The 15171-nt window shown below is 31.4% G+C and overlaps 5 protein-coding genes across 6 annotated transcripts; 3 read left to right on the top strand and 2 right to left on the bottom strand.

The window, feature by feature from the left end:
- Window positions 1-1726: 1726 nt before the first annotated feature.
- LOC103569197 (uncharacterized) lies at window positions 1727-4830 on the bottom strand. The gene is made up of 2 exons (XM_008546377.1): window positions 4749-4830; window positions 1727-3482 (listed from the first exon to the last, which is right to left on the bottom strand). Exon 2 carries the CDS (start codon window positions 3475-3477, stop codon window positions 1912-1914), a length of 1566 nt encoding a protein of 521 aa, XP_008544599.1. The 5' UTR covers window positions 3478-3482; window positions 4749-4830; the 3' UTR covers window positions 1727-1911.
- Window positions 4831-5526: 696 nt separating this feature from the next.
- LOC103569208 (40S ribosomal protein S12) lies at window positions 5527-6927 on the top strand. Its single transcript, XM_008546389.1, has 5 exons — window positions 5527-5587; window positions 5722-5758; window positions 6193-6324; window positions 6410-6614; window positions 6822-6927. Exons 2-5 carry the CDS (start codon window positions 5742-5744, stop codon window positions 6888-6890), a joined length of 423 nt encoding a protein of 140 aa, XP_008544611.1. The 5' UTR covers window positions 5527-5587; window positions 5722-5741; the 3' UTR covers window positions 6891-6927.
- A 66-nt stretch (window positions 6928-6993) lies between these two features.
- LOC103570202 (zinc finger MYND domain-containing protein 10) lies at window positions 6994-8822 on the bottom strand. The gene is made up of 3 exons (XM_008547856.2): window positions 7821-8822; window positions 7524-7753; window positions 6994-7063 (listed from the first exon to the last, which is right to left on the bottom strand). The coding sequence occupies exons 1-3, from the start codon at window positions 8820-8822 to the stop codon at window positions 6994-6996; spliced, it is 1302 nt and encodes a 433-aa protein (XP_008546078.2).
- Window positions 8823-10602: 1780 nt separating this feature from the next.
- On the top strand, window positions 10603-12886 carry LOC103569175 (serine/threonine-protein phosphatase 2A regulatory subunit B'' subunit gamma). Of its 2 annotated transcripts, XM_008546347.2 has the most exons (7): window positions 10603-10791; window positions 10881-11011; window positions 11079-11465; window positions 11563-11888; window positions 11955-12296; window positions 12452-12557; window positions 12860-12886. In XM_008546347.2, the coding sequence occupies exons 1-7, from the start codon at window positions 10746-10748 to the stop codon at window positions 12869-12871; spliced, it is 1350 nt and encodes a 449-aa protein (XP_008544569.1). In that variant the 5' UTR covers window positions 10603-10745; the 3' UTR covers window positions 12872-12886. The 2 variants fall into 2 exon arrangements, with proteins under 2 accessions (XP_008544569.1, XP_008544577.1); XM_008546355.1 differs by lacking the exon at window positions 12860-12886 and having other exon boundaries at window positions 12452-12604.
- LOC106693041 (coiled-coil-helix-coiled-coil-helix domain-containing protein 7) lies at window positions 12877-15144 on the top strand. Its single transcript, XM_008546335.2, has 3 exons — window positions 12877-13006; window positions 13143-13244; window positions 13455-15144. Exons 1-3 carry the CDS (start codon window positions 12941-12943, stop codon window positions 13560-13562), a joined length of 276 nt encoding a protein of 91 aa, XP_008544557.1. The 5' UTR covers window positions 12877-12940; the 3' UTR covers window positions 13563-15144.
- Window positions 15145-15171: the final 27 nt, after the last annotated feature.

Genomic DNA, 15171 nt, shown 5'->3' on the forward strand with positions numbered 1-15171 from the left:
ACGATACGTCTCTCGTCTTCTTGAGAGAGTTCTGGAGCTCACGGTATGGCAGTTGAATAAATGACTCGCGTATGAATTTACGGTCTTATGAATTATTGGCGACGTGTCGATCGTGCACTGAGCATTTTATGCAACACATTTACCTTCCTGGCACATCGTAAAATTGAAATTTTTATAAATGTGAGTTATATTATTGTGTAAAGGGCTGCAATGATGATTATAATGATGATATTGATGATGATGATGAGAAGTGGAGGAAGAGAAATAAAAACAGGTGCCAGGTCATCGGGATAAGACTAGCTGGATGGATCGTGTGACCAAGAAGATGCACAATTATTCGACATAAGGACAGAGGAGAGAGTACAAGGATCTGAAGGAAGATTGTATTGATGTAACCAAACAAGTATTATATTATCTAAAGCAACACCTACATGTCCCGATACACACATAACGCCTCCAAATTACAGAGTACTCGGGTCCATCCATCACTGAAGAGTCCCATGTACATACGACGGGACCACGAGAGGTCCACGAGTAGTAACGCCCCGGCGTTTAAGTCGTTAGCAATTTCCTGCGCGGGACTATTTTTTGGACCCCAAATTCCACATGGCCCGATAATACTTTATATATAAAATATTATATACTACGCGGTTGTTGGTGTCTCGCTCTTGCTCTATGCTGTAATCAACAACCGCTCCACTCTCTCGAGGGTAATCGAGTAAATCGATCGCTCGATTGCTTCACGGTCAATTCTTTACTACCATTGATCCATTCACCAGAGGAGAGCAGACATACATGAGCGTCGACCGCACGATATAGTAGGCTAATTACATTTCTTTTTTTTTTTTTTTTTTGATGCTTTTTGTGTGCCAAGTAAAGATCAGAGAAGTTTAAAAGTAGTTAGCGAGAACGTTGATAGAGGGAGTCAGTAGATGGACATGGATGAGATAAAAAGGAAAAATAACGTATAATTTTCAACGTTAATGACGTTCGGTAACAGAGAACGCGATTACAAAAATCGGGAGTAACATATGGAAGGTAAAAGCGAGAATAGTTGGATCGAGGGTCGAACAAGTTCGAATGAAACTCTTACCATTACGAGGGTCAGGCAATAAAGTTTGGAATTTAAATAATAGATGGCAGTGTACAGGGAAATAGTAAAAAAAGTATCGGTTGCCTTTGAAAAACAGCCAGATGCTTTGATCCCTCGTCACTTTCGGACTACCCGAACACTGAACGAAAATGAATTTTTTTTTATCGATGTTTTTTTGGGCTTATCCACCATATTCCGATACCTGTAATTGGATCATTTCTTAGCTCTACAAGGAAATTCTCGTACAGCACTCGAGTAGTTTGGAGGTGAAGGATGTGGGATCAAAGTATCTGGATAATTTTTTTAAATGCAACCGAAATTTTTTTTATCATTTGCCGAAACAATGTCTTTTATTATTTAAAATTGAAACTTCTTTACTACTTTCTAATACCTAAACTCTAATAATACCAGCCTACTACCAAAAAATTTGAATTATCAAAGAAAAATTTAATCAGGTTATCTGGCCAAAAATAATTTTCAATGTTTTTTTTTTTTTTTTTTTTTTTTTTTTTATTGTAATTACACATCATTACATGTTTTAGTCTGAATATTCTTACACAAAACTGTACAAACTACTGATAATACATACTTCAGATAAAAATACTCAATAGACTACTTGTACTTGAATGAATGATTAAAAGTGATCTTAAAAAAAAAATGAATTAACTGTTGTTTCAAGATATATTGACAACTATAATAATCCCAATTGATACGGAAATCAAGAACCCTTTAACCATTTTTGACAAGTTACCCCTTATTGTCACAATAAGGCCTTCAATTCGCTAATGTCATTAATAAATAATTAAAATATCTCTAGCTTAATGTCTTGCTTCTCCAACATTTTCATCATTTCCAGAATCCTTGCGCTCTATTCTGGCGCTAGGACGGAATCTATCATAAGGCGGATACTGTCCAAATACTTTTCTTCCAGTAATTCTTTGATTCTCTTTAACATTTATCTCCGTTCCAATTTGCACTGGCCAAGGTGCCTTATCTTGTTCTTGTCTAGCTTCAACACCAGGTGCTGATTTACTCGACTCTTCCTTTGATTCAGAGGCTTCTTTGTAGCTCGCATGATCTAAATCTTGATCTCGATACCGATCTTCCTCCGATCTCTCATTAAAAGGAGCATAAGAATAATCAATATAACTCGATCTCTTGACATACGGGTCATAAGAATTGTATCCCTGATAATTTCGATACTGATACCTCGGATCACTGTCTCTGTCCATCATAGGCATCCTCTTGTGATACCGGTCTCGCGTCATCACTGGAATGGAGGCTTTGCTGACGCTGTCATAAGGTCTCGCATACGTACGAAGATCCACCGGCTTGCGAACGATCTCAGGCAGCGTAGCATAGTAAATTATTCTTTTTGGTTTGGGTGTAGGCCGATTTCGATACATATCATAGTCTTCAATGCGATAACGGTCCATAGAAAAGGCTGCGGGTTCATTAACTCCTCTGACAAAATAATCACGTTCTGTTCTAAAATGATCTGGATAATAATAACTTCGCGAATACGGAGAATCTAGATCTCTATCACGAAGACTATTGCGATAAGGAATATCGTCGTACGATCTAGACATCGGCAGGTCTCGTGGCATTGGTAAATCTCTAGGTAGAGGCAAATCTCGAGATTCTCTAGACTCAAAATTTCTTCGATTCGCCGTAACAAAAGCAACTTGTGGAGCCTGATTACTTCGTAACGATGATCTTGATGCGTCAATCTCACTTCCACTGGAACTTCCTTCTAAATTAGTATGATGACGAAATTCAACCGCCAACGGCTGCTTGGACCACGATTCCGAAGCACTCAAACGCGGCTCTCGTACATTTTTAGTTCCCGATATTTTTTCCATTTCCTTTTCTTCAACATCTCGGCGTACTCGCAAGTGATCCTGATCGACAGATATATTTTCTATGTCGTCACTGTCTGGACAGTATCCACGTTTCCTACCTGTCCTGTGTGATCTAGTTTTCTCCCAAGGTCCCGGTAGCATTTCAACATCTTTCCGTGTATTTTTATTAAAACCCTTAAAAATCGGATGGTCGTAAATAACTTCCGGACTAAAATAATCATTTTCCATATCCTCAATTTCCTTGGCTACGCGATTTTCACCAGATTCCTCAGTTGACGTCTCAATGTCCTCGGGATTTTTCGGCGCTTCTTGAATTTTAACAGGCGGAATATTTTCACGTGAAGCCAAATGACCAACGCCGCTGACACTTCTTATTTCGAAGGCCGATAAATCTAATCGTGGCCATGTTGGATGTGTTGTAAGTTCGGCATGTGGATTAGGTGATATCTCCCAAGCTTTGCCTACTCCATCAGCCAAAGTGCTAGCAAGCAAGCTCATAAAAATTGCAATCAATGCAATCATATTGTCTAAAAAAAAAAAAAATAATTAAGCAAATAAAACAATTGACTGGAATGAGTGATAAAAGAAATTATCGCATCCATCACAATAATTTAGTTTTGATATCCACTCATGCATAAATGTCATGGCAATTTTTCTTTCACCAAAACATTCACGGTATTAAATCCCACACAATAGCTCCTACAAATACATTTGTTTACTTGTTCGATTCCATGGTATGACCCCAACATAAACCGTGACAAATATCATTTCCCTAAACACTTCCGCGGCTTTTATGCCAAAGATCGACGAGCCTGAGATCCGGCTTTGACTTTCCGGTCACCGCGGGAACCATAACACGTTCTGTTTTATTTATTTTAGCTGTCAAACTATTACTTTACATACCAATTAATTTTTTTAACAAACTTCAACTAATATTATACAATGCTAGGTAAATTCTCGGTTTGTAAAACAAGCAACGGTAATATAAAGTCATTTAAACCGGTATTTAAAATGATAAACACTGTAAGTCAAGTTTGATAGCGGAACAAATCTTTTGTTTAATTTAGTAGCAACGTCCTACGATTGCTACTTTAGTTATATTACTAAAGTTAGCAGTTCCGGTATCATAATATACAGTTACGCCTGGTTCAATGTACTACTCAAATTCGCAATTAAATATTTAATTGGTTTAAAACGTGGGAATCAGTGTGCGACACTTTAAGTAGGCGCGACATTTATTCTTGATAGTGTAATTACCTCGATTTAATTAACACAATTAAAAAAAAAAATTAATTTTAAATCACATTTTAAAAATGTTCCATTTCAAAATATTTAAATAATTTAAAAATATCGAAATCCCGTAATTCTTGTAAGTATTCGGAGAATAATGAAGACAAAAAATGCGCGAATTTTTTTTATGCTGCTGACCGAATTTAAAACAGGAAGTTGATTTGTCAAAAAATTACTATACTGCACAATAATTATTATTGAGTCTCTGACAATTTTTTATTTTCTAATATAATTCTTAATTTATATAAATAATATTAATTACAATTTATCGATAAGTTTTAAGTGTATAATATTTTTTGCAGAGTAGCATAATCATTTTATGGCAACCCAACTTCCTGTTTAATAAAAATTCGCGGATTTCTCAAATCCATTTTTCTCTGTGTAAAAAAGTATCAAAATTTGCAACAAAAAAAAAATGCGTTTTCGTGTCCATGAATGACAATAGATTTTGAAAAATTGCCAATACCAAACCAATACATAAGTAATTAAATAACAGAACTTACCTTTAAATAATTATTACAATGTATTAATAATAAACGCAATGAAATAGAGTTTATCCACCCCCGCGATGTAGTCTGTTTGAAGTAACAATGATGACTGAAAGAACTAAAGTCACTATTCAGTACACTTACTCTTGCTCTGTATAGTCACATCACCGCGTCACCGTTTAAATAAAACCAACGGTATAATAAAATCCACTACCCCCTACCACACGCAGAAAATTCATTAAACAGCCATTTTACTGTATCACGAATAAAATTCGAATTAAACTTTATTCCGCAAACTCAACAGTCTAAGCTAAAAAACGTATATCTAATAAAACCTTTATATCTCGCATCTAATGATCTCTACCATAAATTACCGCGTAATTTTATGATGAGATTCTCTCAACATCATCTGAGACGATCCCGTTGCGTAGAATCCGACCTTGTTAAACCTTTTTGTTTAATGAATTCAATCGGATAATCTGCTCGATCTTACTGAAATTCTCACGTCCTTATAAGTAATGAAAAAGTCCCCATAAATTTCAGGGTTCCGTTACGCTACAAAATTAATTAATTAATGGATTAATTAATTCATAAAAAATCTTATTTTTCCACAATAGCCGTATGCTAATTAACTTGATAACAATCAGTACTGCGCACTTGAAGACCTTTCATATCAATCAAATCAAAAAATGATTATTTATATGTTGTGCGGGAAAAGTCGGCGGTTGATAAGATAGAAAGCTGGTAATCGAATGCCAGGAGATGCCAGCACCGGTAAATTATATCACAGAAGGAGAGAACGACTCACGACACATGTGGTAACGCGACTCCATTTCTTTTCTCCATCGTAGAAGGTAAATGCAACACGTTACTTTAACACTGTCATTAAAATCCGAAAATATTAATGACATCTTTTATTAAAAACTATCGTAATGAAATTATAATTAATCTTGAATATGTTATTTATAATTATAATCTATTATTTCAGAAGACTACGCGGTTTAAACCATGTCTGACGCCGAAAAGTAAGTTTTACTCAATCTTGAATTTTTTTATTTATTCTATTAATTATTTTATCTCTATTCTAAAATTTATTCTTATGCATTTAATCAAAAATTATTTTTTTTATTCTTTATAAATTTAATTTTTTTTAATCCCGGCAATATTTCATAACCTCAAATTTTCTATTCATTCAGATCTTAAAAAAAAATATAATCGCAAAATATATGATACTAAAATTAGCCAATCTCATTATTTTTGAATTTTTTTTCAAAATCTATTATTGAATAAAAAAATTCAATTGCACTTATAGCTTTTATAATTTTCTACTTACGCACATTTTCATTTTTTTTTCTTTTGAATAATTAGTTGAGTAAAAAATTCGAAAATTAATTGTCTGCTAACTTTACGATCATAAAAATATTTATAGAAAATTCTAATGATAATTATTTAATTACAGTGATGATGTTCCCTCGGCAATGGCCGGAAGTACCATGGACGTAAACCAAGCGCTCCAAGAAGTCTTGAAAAACGCTTTGATCCACGATGGAGTAGTTCATGGTCTCCATGAAGCAGCGAAATCCCTTGACAAGTTCGTAATTATAAACAATCAACTAATAAAGTAACATCGGACGAGCATTAATGCCTCTAATGATGGAATTTATTTAATTTCCTAGGAGGCAAGCAATGCTGTGTATCCTGGCCGAGAACTGCGACGAGCCAATGTACAAAAAACTTGTCCAGGCTCTCTGCAACGAGCACCAGATCCCCCTTATCAAGGTCGACAACAACAAGAAGCTCGGCGAGTGGGCCGGTCTCTGCAAAATCGACAGTGCGGGAAAAGCACGAAAAGTTGTTGGCTGCTCTTGCGTCGTCATCAAGGTAATTAGCCGCTCATTTTATCTCTATTGTCATCAACGAATAAAATATTTAAATGATGATATAACAGGCTCCCTCAACTGAGGCGAACCCAATTTAAAAACCCTGCTGAAATACGCCATACTGTCTGATATTTTTATATCAATCATCCGTTTATTTAAATCACTTGCTACATAATTATTTTTAAAAAAAATTTCTAATTTGTTACAGGACTTTGGTGATGAAACCCCAGCAAAGGATGTCCTTATGGAGTATTTAAAACAGAATAGTGTCCATTAAACTATTTTAAATAAATAATGATATAAAATATAATTAATTACTGTGTTCTTTAATTTATAATTATAATTAAAATTAATTTTATAAAACCCGTTAATAAATTCTTTTAATCGCGAGCTCTTATTATTTTTTCACAAATATTTTTGTGATTTGTCCAGTCTTTAACTTGACATTCTCTATAAAAACAAATTCAATTCTTAAATTATTTTTTTTTTTTTACATCAATCACCTGGTATCCGACAATTTTTTTTTTTTTTTTTTTTTTTTTTATAAACAAAATAAAGACGCCTAGTACCTGACGTCTCCATGTATTTATATATTAATGTTTAGTAAATATAAATATCCAAATATGAGTAATCGACTACTGGGTCTCTTACCCTAAATATTTTTAAAAAAACTATTTGTAAGGTAAAAGACCTAGTAACCGACCAGAGAACTAGTACTCTCACTCCATGTATTTGTATATTTCTATTTACTAAATGTAGATATTCAAATACATGATTATTCGGGTACTAGTTCCCTGATCAGGTACTAGGTCTCATGTTATGCATTTTTAAAAAAATCTTTTAATTAAAATTCAATTTAAAAATAATTGTCGAATGTCTGCTGCTTACACCAAAAATTCAAAAACTTTACCTTCCACAGTACCAAATACTTTTACATTTCGAGCATCGTTTAGTAGCGATATCATTACAGACGACACATTTATAATCATCGATAACCATTTTATCAAGATCATAAGCCTCGCTTAAAATGACCGCCATGTTTTGAACATATTCAGTATTTTTATTAAAAAAATATTCCGATTGTTGTCTTGCTATTTTTTTCCATTCTTTCCTATACTTATCGACAATAGAAGACCTGATCTAAAGACCCAACATATTAGTCTACAATAAAAAAAAAAAAAAGAAAACCTAATAATCAAAGACTCACTTGAGGAATGATTTCAACGCAGATACCAGGCTTGGGCTCAGGAATCTGTGAACTGATATTCAAACAACTCAACCATCTGCGCAAATCAATCAATGGAGCGATTTGGTCCAGCACTTGCTCATGCAAATACTTTTGCAATTTAGTCAGCGCTGACATTCTGAACTCAGTTACTTGGTAGTAACTCGCGGACTTTGGATTTAGAAGAAGCTCACGAAGTCCAAACCAAACTTGGCCCTCGACTTTGCAAACTTTGTCTTCCTCCCCCGCTTTAACTTTTTCCCAGGATGAGGAATAAATCATTTGGACCCCGTTGATTTTTTTTTCCCACGGATGCAATTCAATCAGTTGAGCAAACAAATAAGGAACGTCGTGCGTTGACAGCAAACGTTTTAAAGTAGACAGAGGTAAGCTGTCAGTAAAACTCGACACATACCCAATTATTGAGATACATTTCATACCGATATCAAATTCTATTTCTTTTTTTTTCTTGAGCAATTCTCCTAGACAAGACTCAACATCTTGCTCAGTTTTATCTCCATCTGGCTCTTTAGTAAAAATGATACCAGTTATGTAATCAATTGCGTAGTCAATTAAATCAAGAGCTGAATCATCGAGCGACTCTACACTATCGCAATGATACAGAATATTTTCCATAAGCGAAACTGCGATTGTCTCGTGATAAAAAACGCTGTAGAGCATGAAAGTATTCGACGGCTCTTGGTCATCATCTAGGCGCGGAAATATTTTAAGTTTCCAAACAGAAATTTGTATGGCCTCGTAAATCAAAATGGGAATCTTTTGGAAAGTTACGAACCATTCTTTTATTGTCTCCTCGCGCATGTGTTTGATTTCTAAGATACTCTGCTGATTCAAGTGCATCAGCTTTTTGTGGTACTCGAACCAGGTCTTGGTTCCTATTTCCTCGAGATTCGAGACTGATAGATATTTTATTATCGCTTCCGCTTCCCAAGGGGGAATTACGTACTCAAATTCTTGGGACATTTTAAATATTTACTAAACTAAATGTCAATCTGTAAGTAAACTCGCTCATGAGTTACCTTGACGACTGGAAATATGGCTTTGGATTCAAATAAACAACCGAATGTCTACGGACTTACACGATTCGTGACGATAATTTTAAATTGTTAAAGTTATTGACAACAAAAGAAAAATAATATTTTTTAAATAAATATGATACTAAAAATAGCAGAGGTCCGAAAATTTTTCAATTTTTATAAGCAAATTATTTTAAAAAAATAATAATTCCAAAAAGTAAAAATAAAAATTTTTAAAAATCGATTTGCGGTTTCATAACTATTTATATTGATATTCTATTTATTAATTGAAAAATGAAAAATTTCGGCTGCTACTTTTATTCAGCTCATATATAAATCAAATAAAAACATTCGACCAACCTCTGAGAAAAGACTAGAAGGGTTCCAACACTTTACCAGAATTTTCTGAAACAAAAAAAAATAAATTTATTTAAATTTAATATTAAAAAATAATATTTAGATTTTTTAAGTAGTACGTGATATTAAATTTACCCCATCAGATGACAATATATCAGGAGCCGCTCTGGATCAGGATTCAGCTCAAGCTTCCAGCATCACCAAAACTAACACTTCACCACTTATTTCACACTTCACTACATTTTACTATTTATTTAACACTTCACTATTTATTTAAACTTTCACTACTAATTTAAAATTCTACTATTTATTTAAAATTTCACTAATTTAAAATTTTACTATTTACTTAAAACTTCACTACTTATTTAAAATTACATGAGTGTGAATGTAGCAGTCATCAGATGAATTTAAAATTATAAATAAATATAATAAATAATTGAAAAAATAATATTTATCAAAAATGCACTTATTAATTTCAAAATTTTTTAAATGCGCATTTTTTTTTAATTTTATCTTATTAATTATTTACTCTATTTATTAAAAATTTAAAATTTATCTGATGTCTACTACATACTCATAAAACTTCACTATTTATTTAAAACTTCACTACTTCTTCAACACTTCACTACTTCTTCAACACTTCACTACTTTGTTCACATTTAAACTCACCAGAATTAACTACTCACAGTCACACACTCACTACAACTACAGTAAATAAATTTATTATTTTAAAAAAAATTTAAATAATTTCCGAGAACTTGTGGCGCCAACTAAAATGGCCGACAGAAGCTAAAGTCGAAAAAAAAAATCCTGACTCAATAATTTATAAAAATTTATTTAAATAATTATCCCTTTAATTATTTCAGCTCAATTTGACTAAAAATTTGAAATAAAAAATATTTAATTAATAAAATGTACTGATAAATACACGAAGCCACGGTCTAGACGCTACAGCAAATTCTAAAGTACTTATTTCGGAATTAGAGCTTCGCTACGCGATAATTTATATAAATTATTATTCCCAAAGACTCAGATAATTATTTTATTAACAATAAAGTACAAATTAATTAATAATTACTCTAAAAATCTAATAATAAAACCGAGTAACCGAGATTCGACTTTACGTGTGCCAGCCATTCTTTGTTCTGACTAACGACTGCTCGCTGTGCAGGAAAATGCGCAGTAGTCAAAGAGGAGGGGGTTCCTCGCCTCCCATTGGCTGACTTAAATCTGCGCATGCGCGCTGCGCTCCCGCAAAATTCAAATCTCAGACCAAACTGAGAAAAGATGGCGCTGGCAATTGTGCCGCGAAATTCAAACGTTAATTGATAAATAAATTACCTGGAGCCCGCGGCGCTGACTACCAACAGCTGATTTATGTTTGACAGTAAAAATAAAAAGAGGTTATAAACATTGTGATACAAATAAGTAATTAGAGTACTTAGTAATAATTTATTAAATATTTTATTTAAAATGGAATTTTAATTGAGTTTCGTCTCAGAATGCAGCAATCATGGATTTGAAATCTCTTTTGTCAAAATCTTCTCAGTCGAAGCAAAGTATTTATCATATTTATCATATTCATTATTTAAATTACTAATCATCATTCAAATACCTCATTCATATATTTATTCACATATTTTAACAGCTAAAAAAGATATAGTTGACATTGAAAACGAAGAAGATAAATATTTCCAATCATTTTATCGTCAATGGAAGGGAACAAGTGCTGAAGACAATGATGCGACTTACAAAATCATACCGAAATTTTATTTCAAGGTATTCATTTATTTTTTTTTCATTAATTATCAACTGAATGTTAATTTAATTTAATTACTAATTAAAGTTACCAAGAGAAGACGAGATATTGCCTCAGAAACTCCGAGAGGAGACGCGCGCCTTATTTTTGCAACGGAGATCTCGTCAATTGTTGGACAACAATGAGCTCAAAGCTCTCTGGGTCTTGCTGGATAAACACCACAGCCCTCCGCTTTCTGGAGACGAGCAGATGATTAATTACGAAGACTTCAAACAAGTGGGAAAACTCGCGGGAGCTAAATGTTCCCCGTACTTTACAGCTGTTGTGTTTGCAAAGTTGCAGCAGGGAGATCCTCATGGTAGAATTAGTATAATGGCACTGTTCAATTACGTCATGAGGAAGGTTTGGGTCCATCAAACACGAATAGGTCTTTCTCTTTATGATGTAACTGGTCAAGGATATCTTCGTGAGTCTGTAAGTAATTTTAAATATCATAAATAACTGATTCTTGTACTGGTTTCTTTATAAATTACCACCAGAATATTTTAAACAAAGTCTGTTACTATTCCAGGATCTAGAGAATTATATATTGGAGTTGATTCCAACGTTACCGCAGCTAGAAGGCCTAGAGAAATCTTTTCATTCATTTTACGTCTGCACTGCTGTAAGAAAATTTTTATTTTTCCTCGACCCACTGCGAACTGGTCGGGTCAGGATCCAAGATATCCTGGCATGCAGTTTCCTAGACGACCTCCTGGAATTACGTGACGAAGATTTGCCAAAAGATTTGCAAGAAGCCAACTGGTTCTCGGCACCTTCTGCTCTAAAAGTTTACGGCCAGTATTTGAATCTAGACCGCGATCACAACGGGATGCTCAACAAAGAAGAATTATCTGGGTAATTGTCTACTTAACTTTTAAAAAAATAATCACCTGCAAAAAGTAATGAAAGACTTTGACGTAGATATGGAACCGGAACCCTGACTGGCGTATTCTTGGAACGTGTGTTTCAAGAATGTCTGACTTACGAAGGGGAAATGGACTACAAGACTTACTTGGACTTTGTGCTGGCTCTAGAGAACCGTCACGAGCCTCAGAGTCTTCATTATTTATTCCGCATCCTTGATATTAATAATAAAGGATACTTGGATACTTTCTGTTTGAATTATTTCTTCCGCGCGATCCAGGAACAGATGACCATGCACGGGCAAGAGCCAGTGAGCTTTGAAGATGTCAAAGATGAAATTTTCGACATGGTCAAGCCTGCTGATTCATGTAAAATTACTCTACAGGATCTTTTATCATGGTAACATATTTTTTAAGTTAATTTATACAGTAACTAGAGTTAGGTTCCCGATTACCAGACGTCTGTCAGTCTAAATTTTTTTTTTATTTAAATATATTTTAAACATTGCGGTAATTTATTCGACTTAATTATAAATATAATTATTTATGTTTTAGTGGACAAGGTGATACAATGATAAGTATTTTAATTGAATTTCATGGGTTCTGGGCTTACGAAAACCGCGAAGCCATGGCTGCTGATAATGGAGAAGAATCTTCTCATGTATAAAAATATATTTGTTTAATAAAAAATTAATTTTTTAAGTTAAAGTTTGTCGTTATTCATTGAAAAAAAAAATTTCATGTGAAATTTGTGAATTCAGCAGACATCAGATAAATTATTTCTTTTAAATAAACAAATAAACTACTTCCAAAAAAAACTTTTAAAAATATTTCTGTACATTGTTAAAAAATTTTATGTTACAAGTAATTTATTTTTTAAAATTACAAAATTATCTGAAGCCTGCTGCTTTCAGTATCATATGTATAAAAAATCCTATATTATGTATACATATATATATATAGGTATGTACCTAGTGGAAACATGCAGCATAACCTCTAATTGGAGTAGTATCATCTGGCATCAAACACACTGGAGATTTAAAAATGCCTACAGGAAAACAAATACAGGATTCAAGACTTGAATCTCCGGAAAACAATCCGTGTCTTAAAGTAAGATAATAAATTAAATAAATTGTTTGAACTCCATTTATCAATGATAATTTTACATGTATTTGTTTTGGTAAACATTCTGCTGGCAAATTGTAATGTAATTAATAAATAATTTTATTAATTAATTATTACTTAGGAACACAGGCTATCACTGAAATGTATTGCGGATAATTATGAAAATAAAAACGAAGCTTGTGCTGTATATTTTGACAATTATAAAGCTTGTAAGAAATTTTGGGTAAGTTTATTTTGGAGATTAAGATTATATAGTTTATTTATTTTTTGTTACAATAAATATTTTTTAAATTCAACTTTTCGTATAAAAAATTATTCTATTTTTGCACCAGAATATTTAAATAAAATTAATGATCCTGTGTTCTGATAAAAGTTAGAAATGAAAGAAAATTAATGAAAGTATATAATTTATCCCCATATTTATTATTTATAGAATAACGTTTATTCAGACCGTAAACGCCGTGGAGTAGAACCTTATTTACCGCCACCAGATGAAAGAGAAAAAATAAAAAGTGATTATTTAAGTAAATTTAAGAAATAATTATTTTTCATTACTCATATATATTTATAATTATGTTATGTAGTACATCATTCTTCATATATATATGTATATATAAATACTGTAAATACATTTATTAAAACCAGGATAAAATGAATGTAATAAAAAAATATTTATTTAAAAACAAATAATTAATTTATTTAATTAATTTTATTCATTTTCTTTTTTTTTGTATAATTATCAGAGTTTAATTTAATTAAATATGCTTTGGTAGTTTACGAAGAGTTTAGTAGTCTCACACATGCAATGATCATTTTATTTTACCTGTCGTTATCAATCAGTTAATTCATAAATTCATTCATTATTAATTATTATTAATTAATTATTAATTGATTGTTAATTTAGTTTGTCAACTCAGTAGAATTACAATGCATATTATTATTTAATATATATATAATATATATACACATTTAACTACTGATATACATTTAACATTTTTGGGACTAGTTTGTACATTTATTTTTGTTTTTACTTTTCTTTGTATTTTTATTTGTTGTAATTAATTATTTATTAATTACGAATGAGTGTGAATTCATAATACTGAAGTTAGCAGACAATTTTCGAATTTTGATTTCAACCATTTAAATTTAAAAAAAAAAGAAACTATAAATATGCACATGTAGAAAATTTAATGAACTGTAGGTGCAATTTTTAAAAATATTTTTATTTTATAATTTATCGTTTTTATAAAAATCCAAAAATTATTAGACGTCAGCTAACTTCAGTATCATGAATGTACCAGACATTAAAAAATTTAAAATTACAAAAAATAGAGTAAATAATTAAAAAAATAATATTTACAAAAAATGCACTTATTAATTTTTAAATTTTTTAAATGTACATTTTTTAAAATTTTATATTTTTAATTGTTTACTCTAATAATAATAATAATTTAAAATTTGTCTGACGTCTGGTATATTCACACTCATTAATTACAATGTAACACCGCGTAAACTGTCCCACGTTTATTTGTAAATAATATTTATAAATTATAATTTAAAAATAATATTAGTTGTATAAATTACGTTCCTCCGTTTATTTAAACTAGTTTATCGACACTCATTACCCATGTAAATATTTTGTTGATAAGTGTGATAAATTATAGTATCTTTATAATTATACAACTTACGAATGTACTTTTTTCTTCAATTAAACAGTAATAAATTACAAATGCCAGCTAAATTATTTAAAAAATTAGCTAATTAAAAAAATTATACATCAAGTGTTTAACAAAAAAAATTAAATGTCTAAAAAACAGATCATGCGTCTCATTGTTTAAGTTATAAATGACATAATGATAATGACTTGTATATTTTTAAATACATTAATGTATGTAATAATAATAATAATAATAATAAATAATGATAATTATGCAGTTAACTTGTCAGAAAATTCAAATTTATTTAAAAATTCGCGTCAAAAAATATTTTTCAACTTTTTTTATTTTTACACCAGAATCTTTTGAAAAATTTTTTGAGATCTCAAATTATTATATTATTTATATAAATATATATATTCTTAAAATTGTATTTCTAATTAAAAAAAAAAATTAATTTATTAATTTAATAAATTTTCGTACTGATAAAAAAAG

The sequence above is a fragment of the Microplitis demolitor genome, chromosome 1, assembly GCF_026212275.2.
Source record: "Microplitis demolitor isolate Queensland-Clemson2020A chromosome 1, iyMicDemo2.1a, whole genome shotgun sequence".
In the NCBI taxonomy this organism is placed as follows: Eukaryota; Metazoa; Arthropoda; class Insecta; order Hymenoptera; family Braconidae; genus Microplitis; species Microplitis demolitor.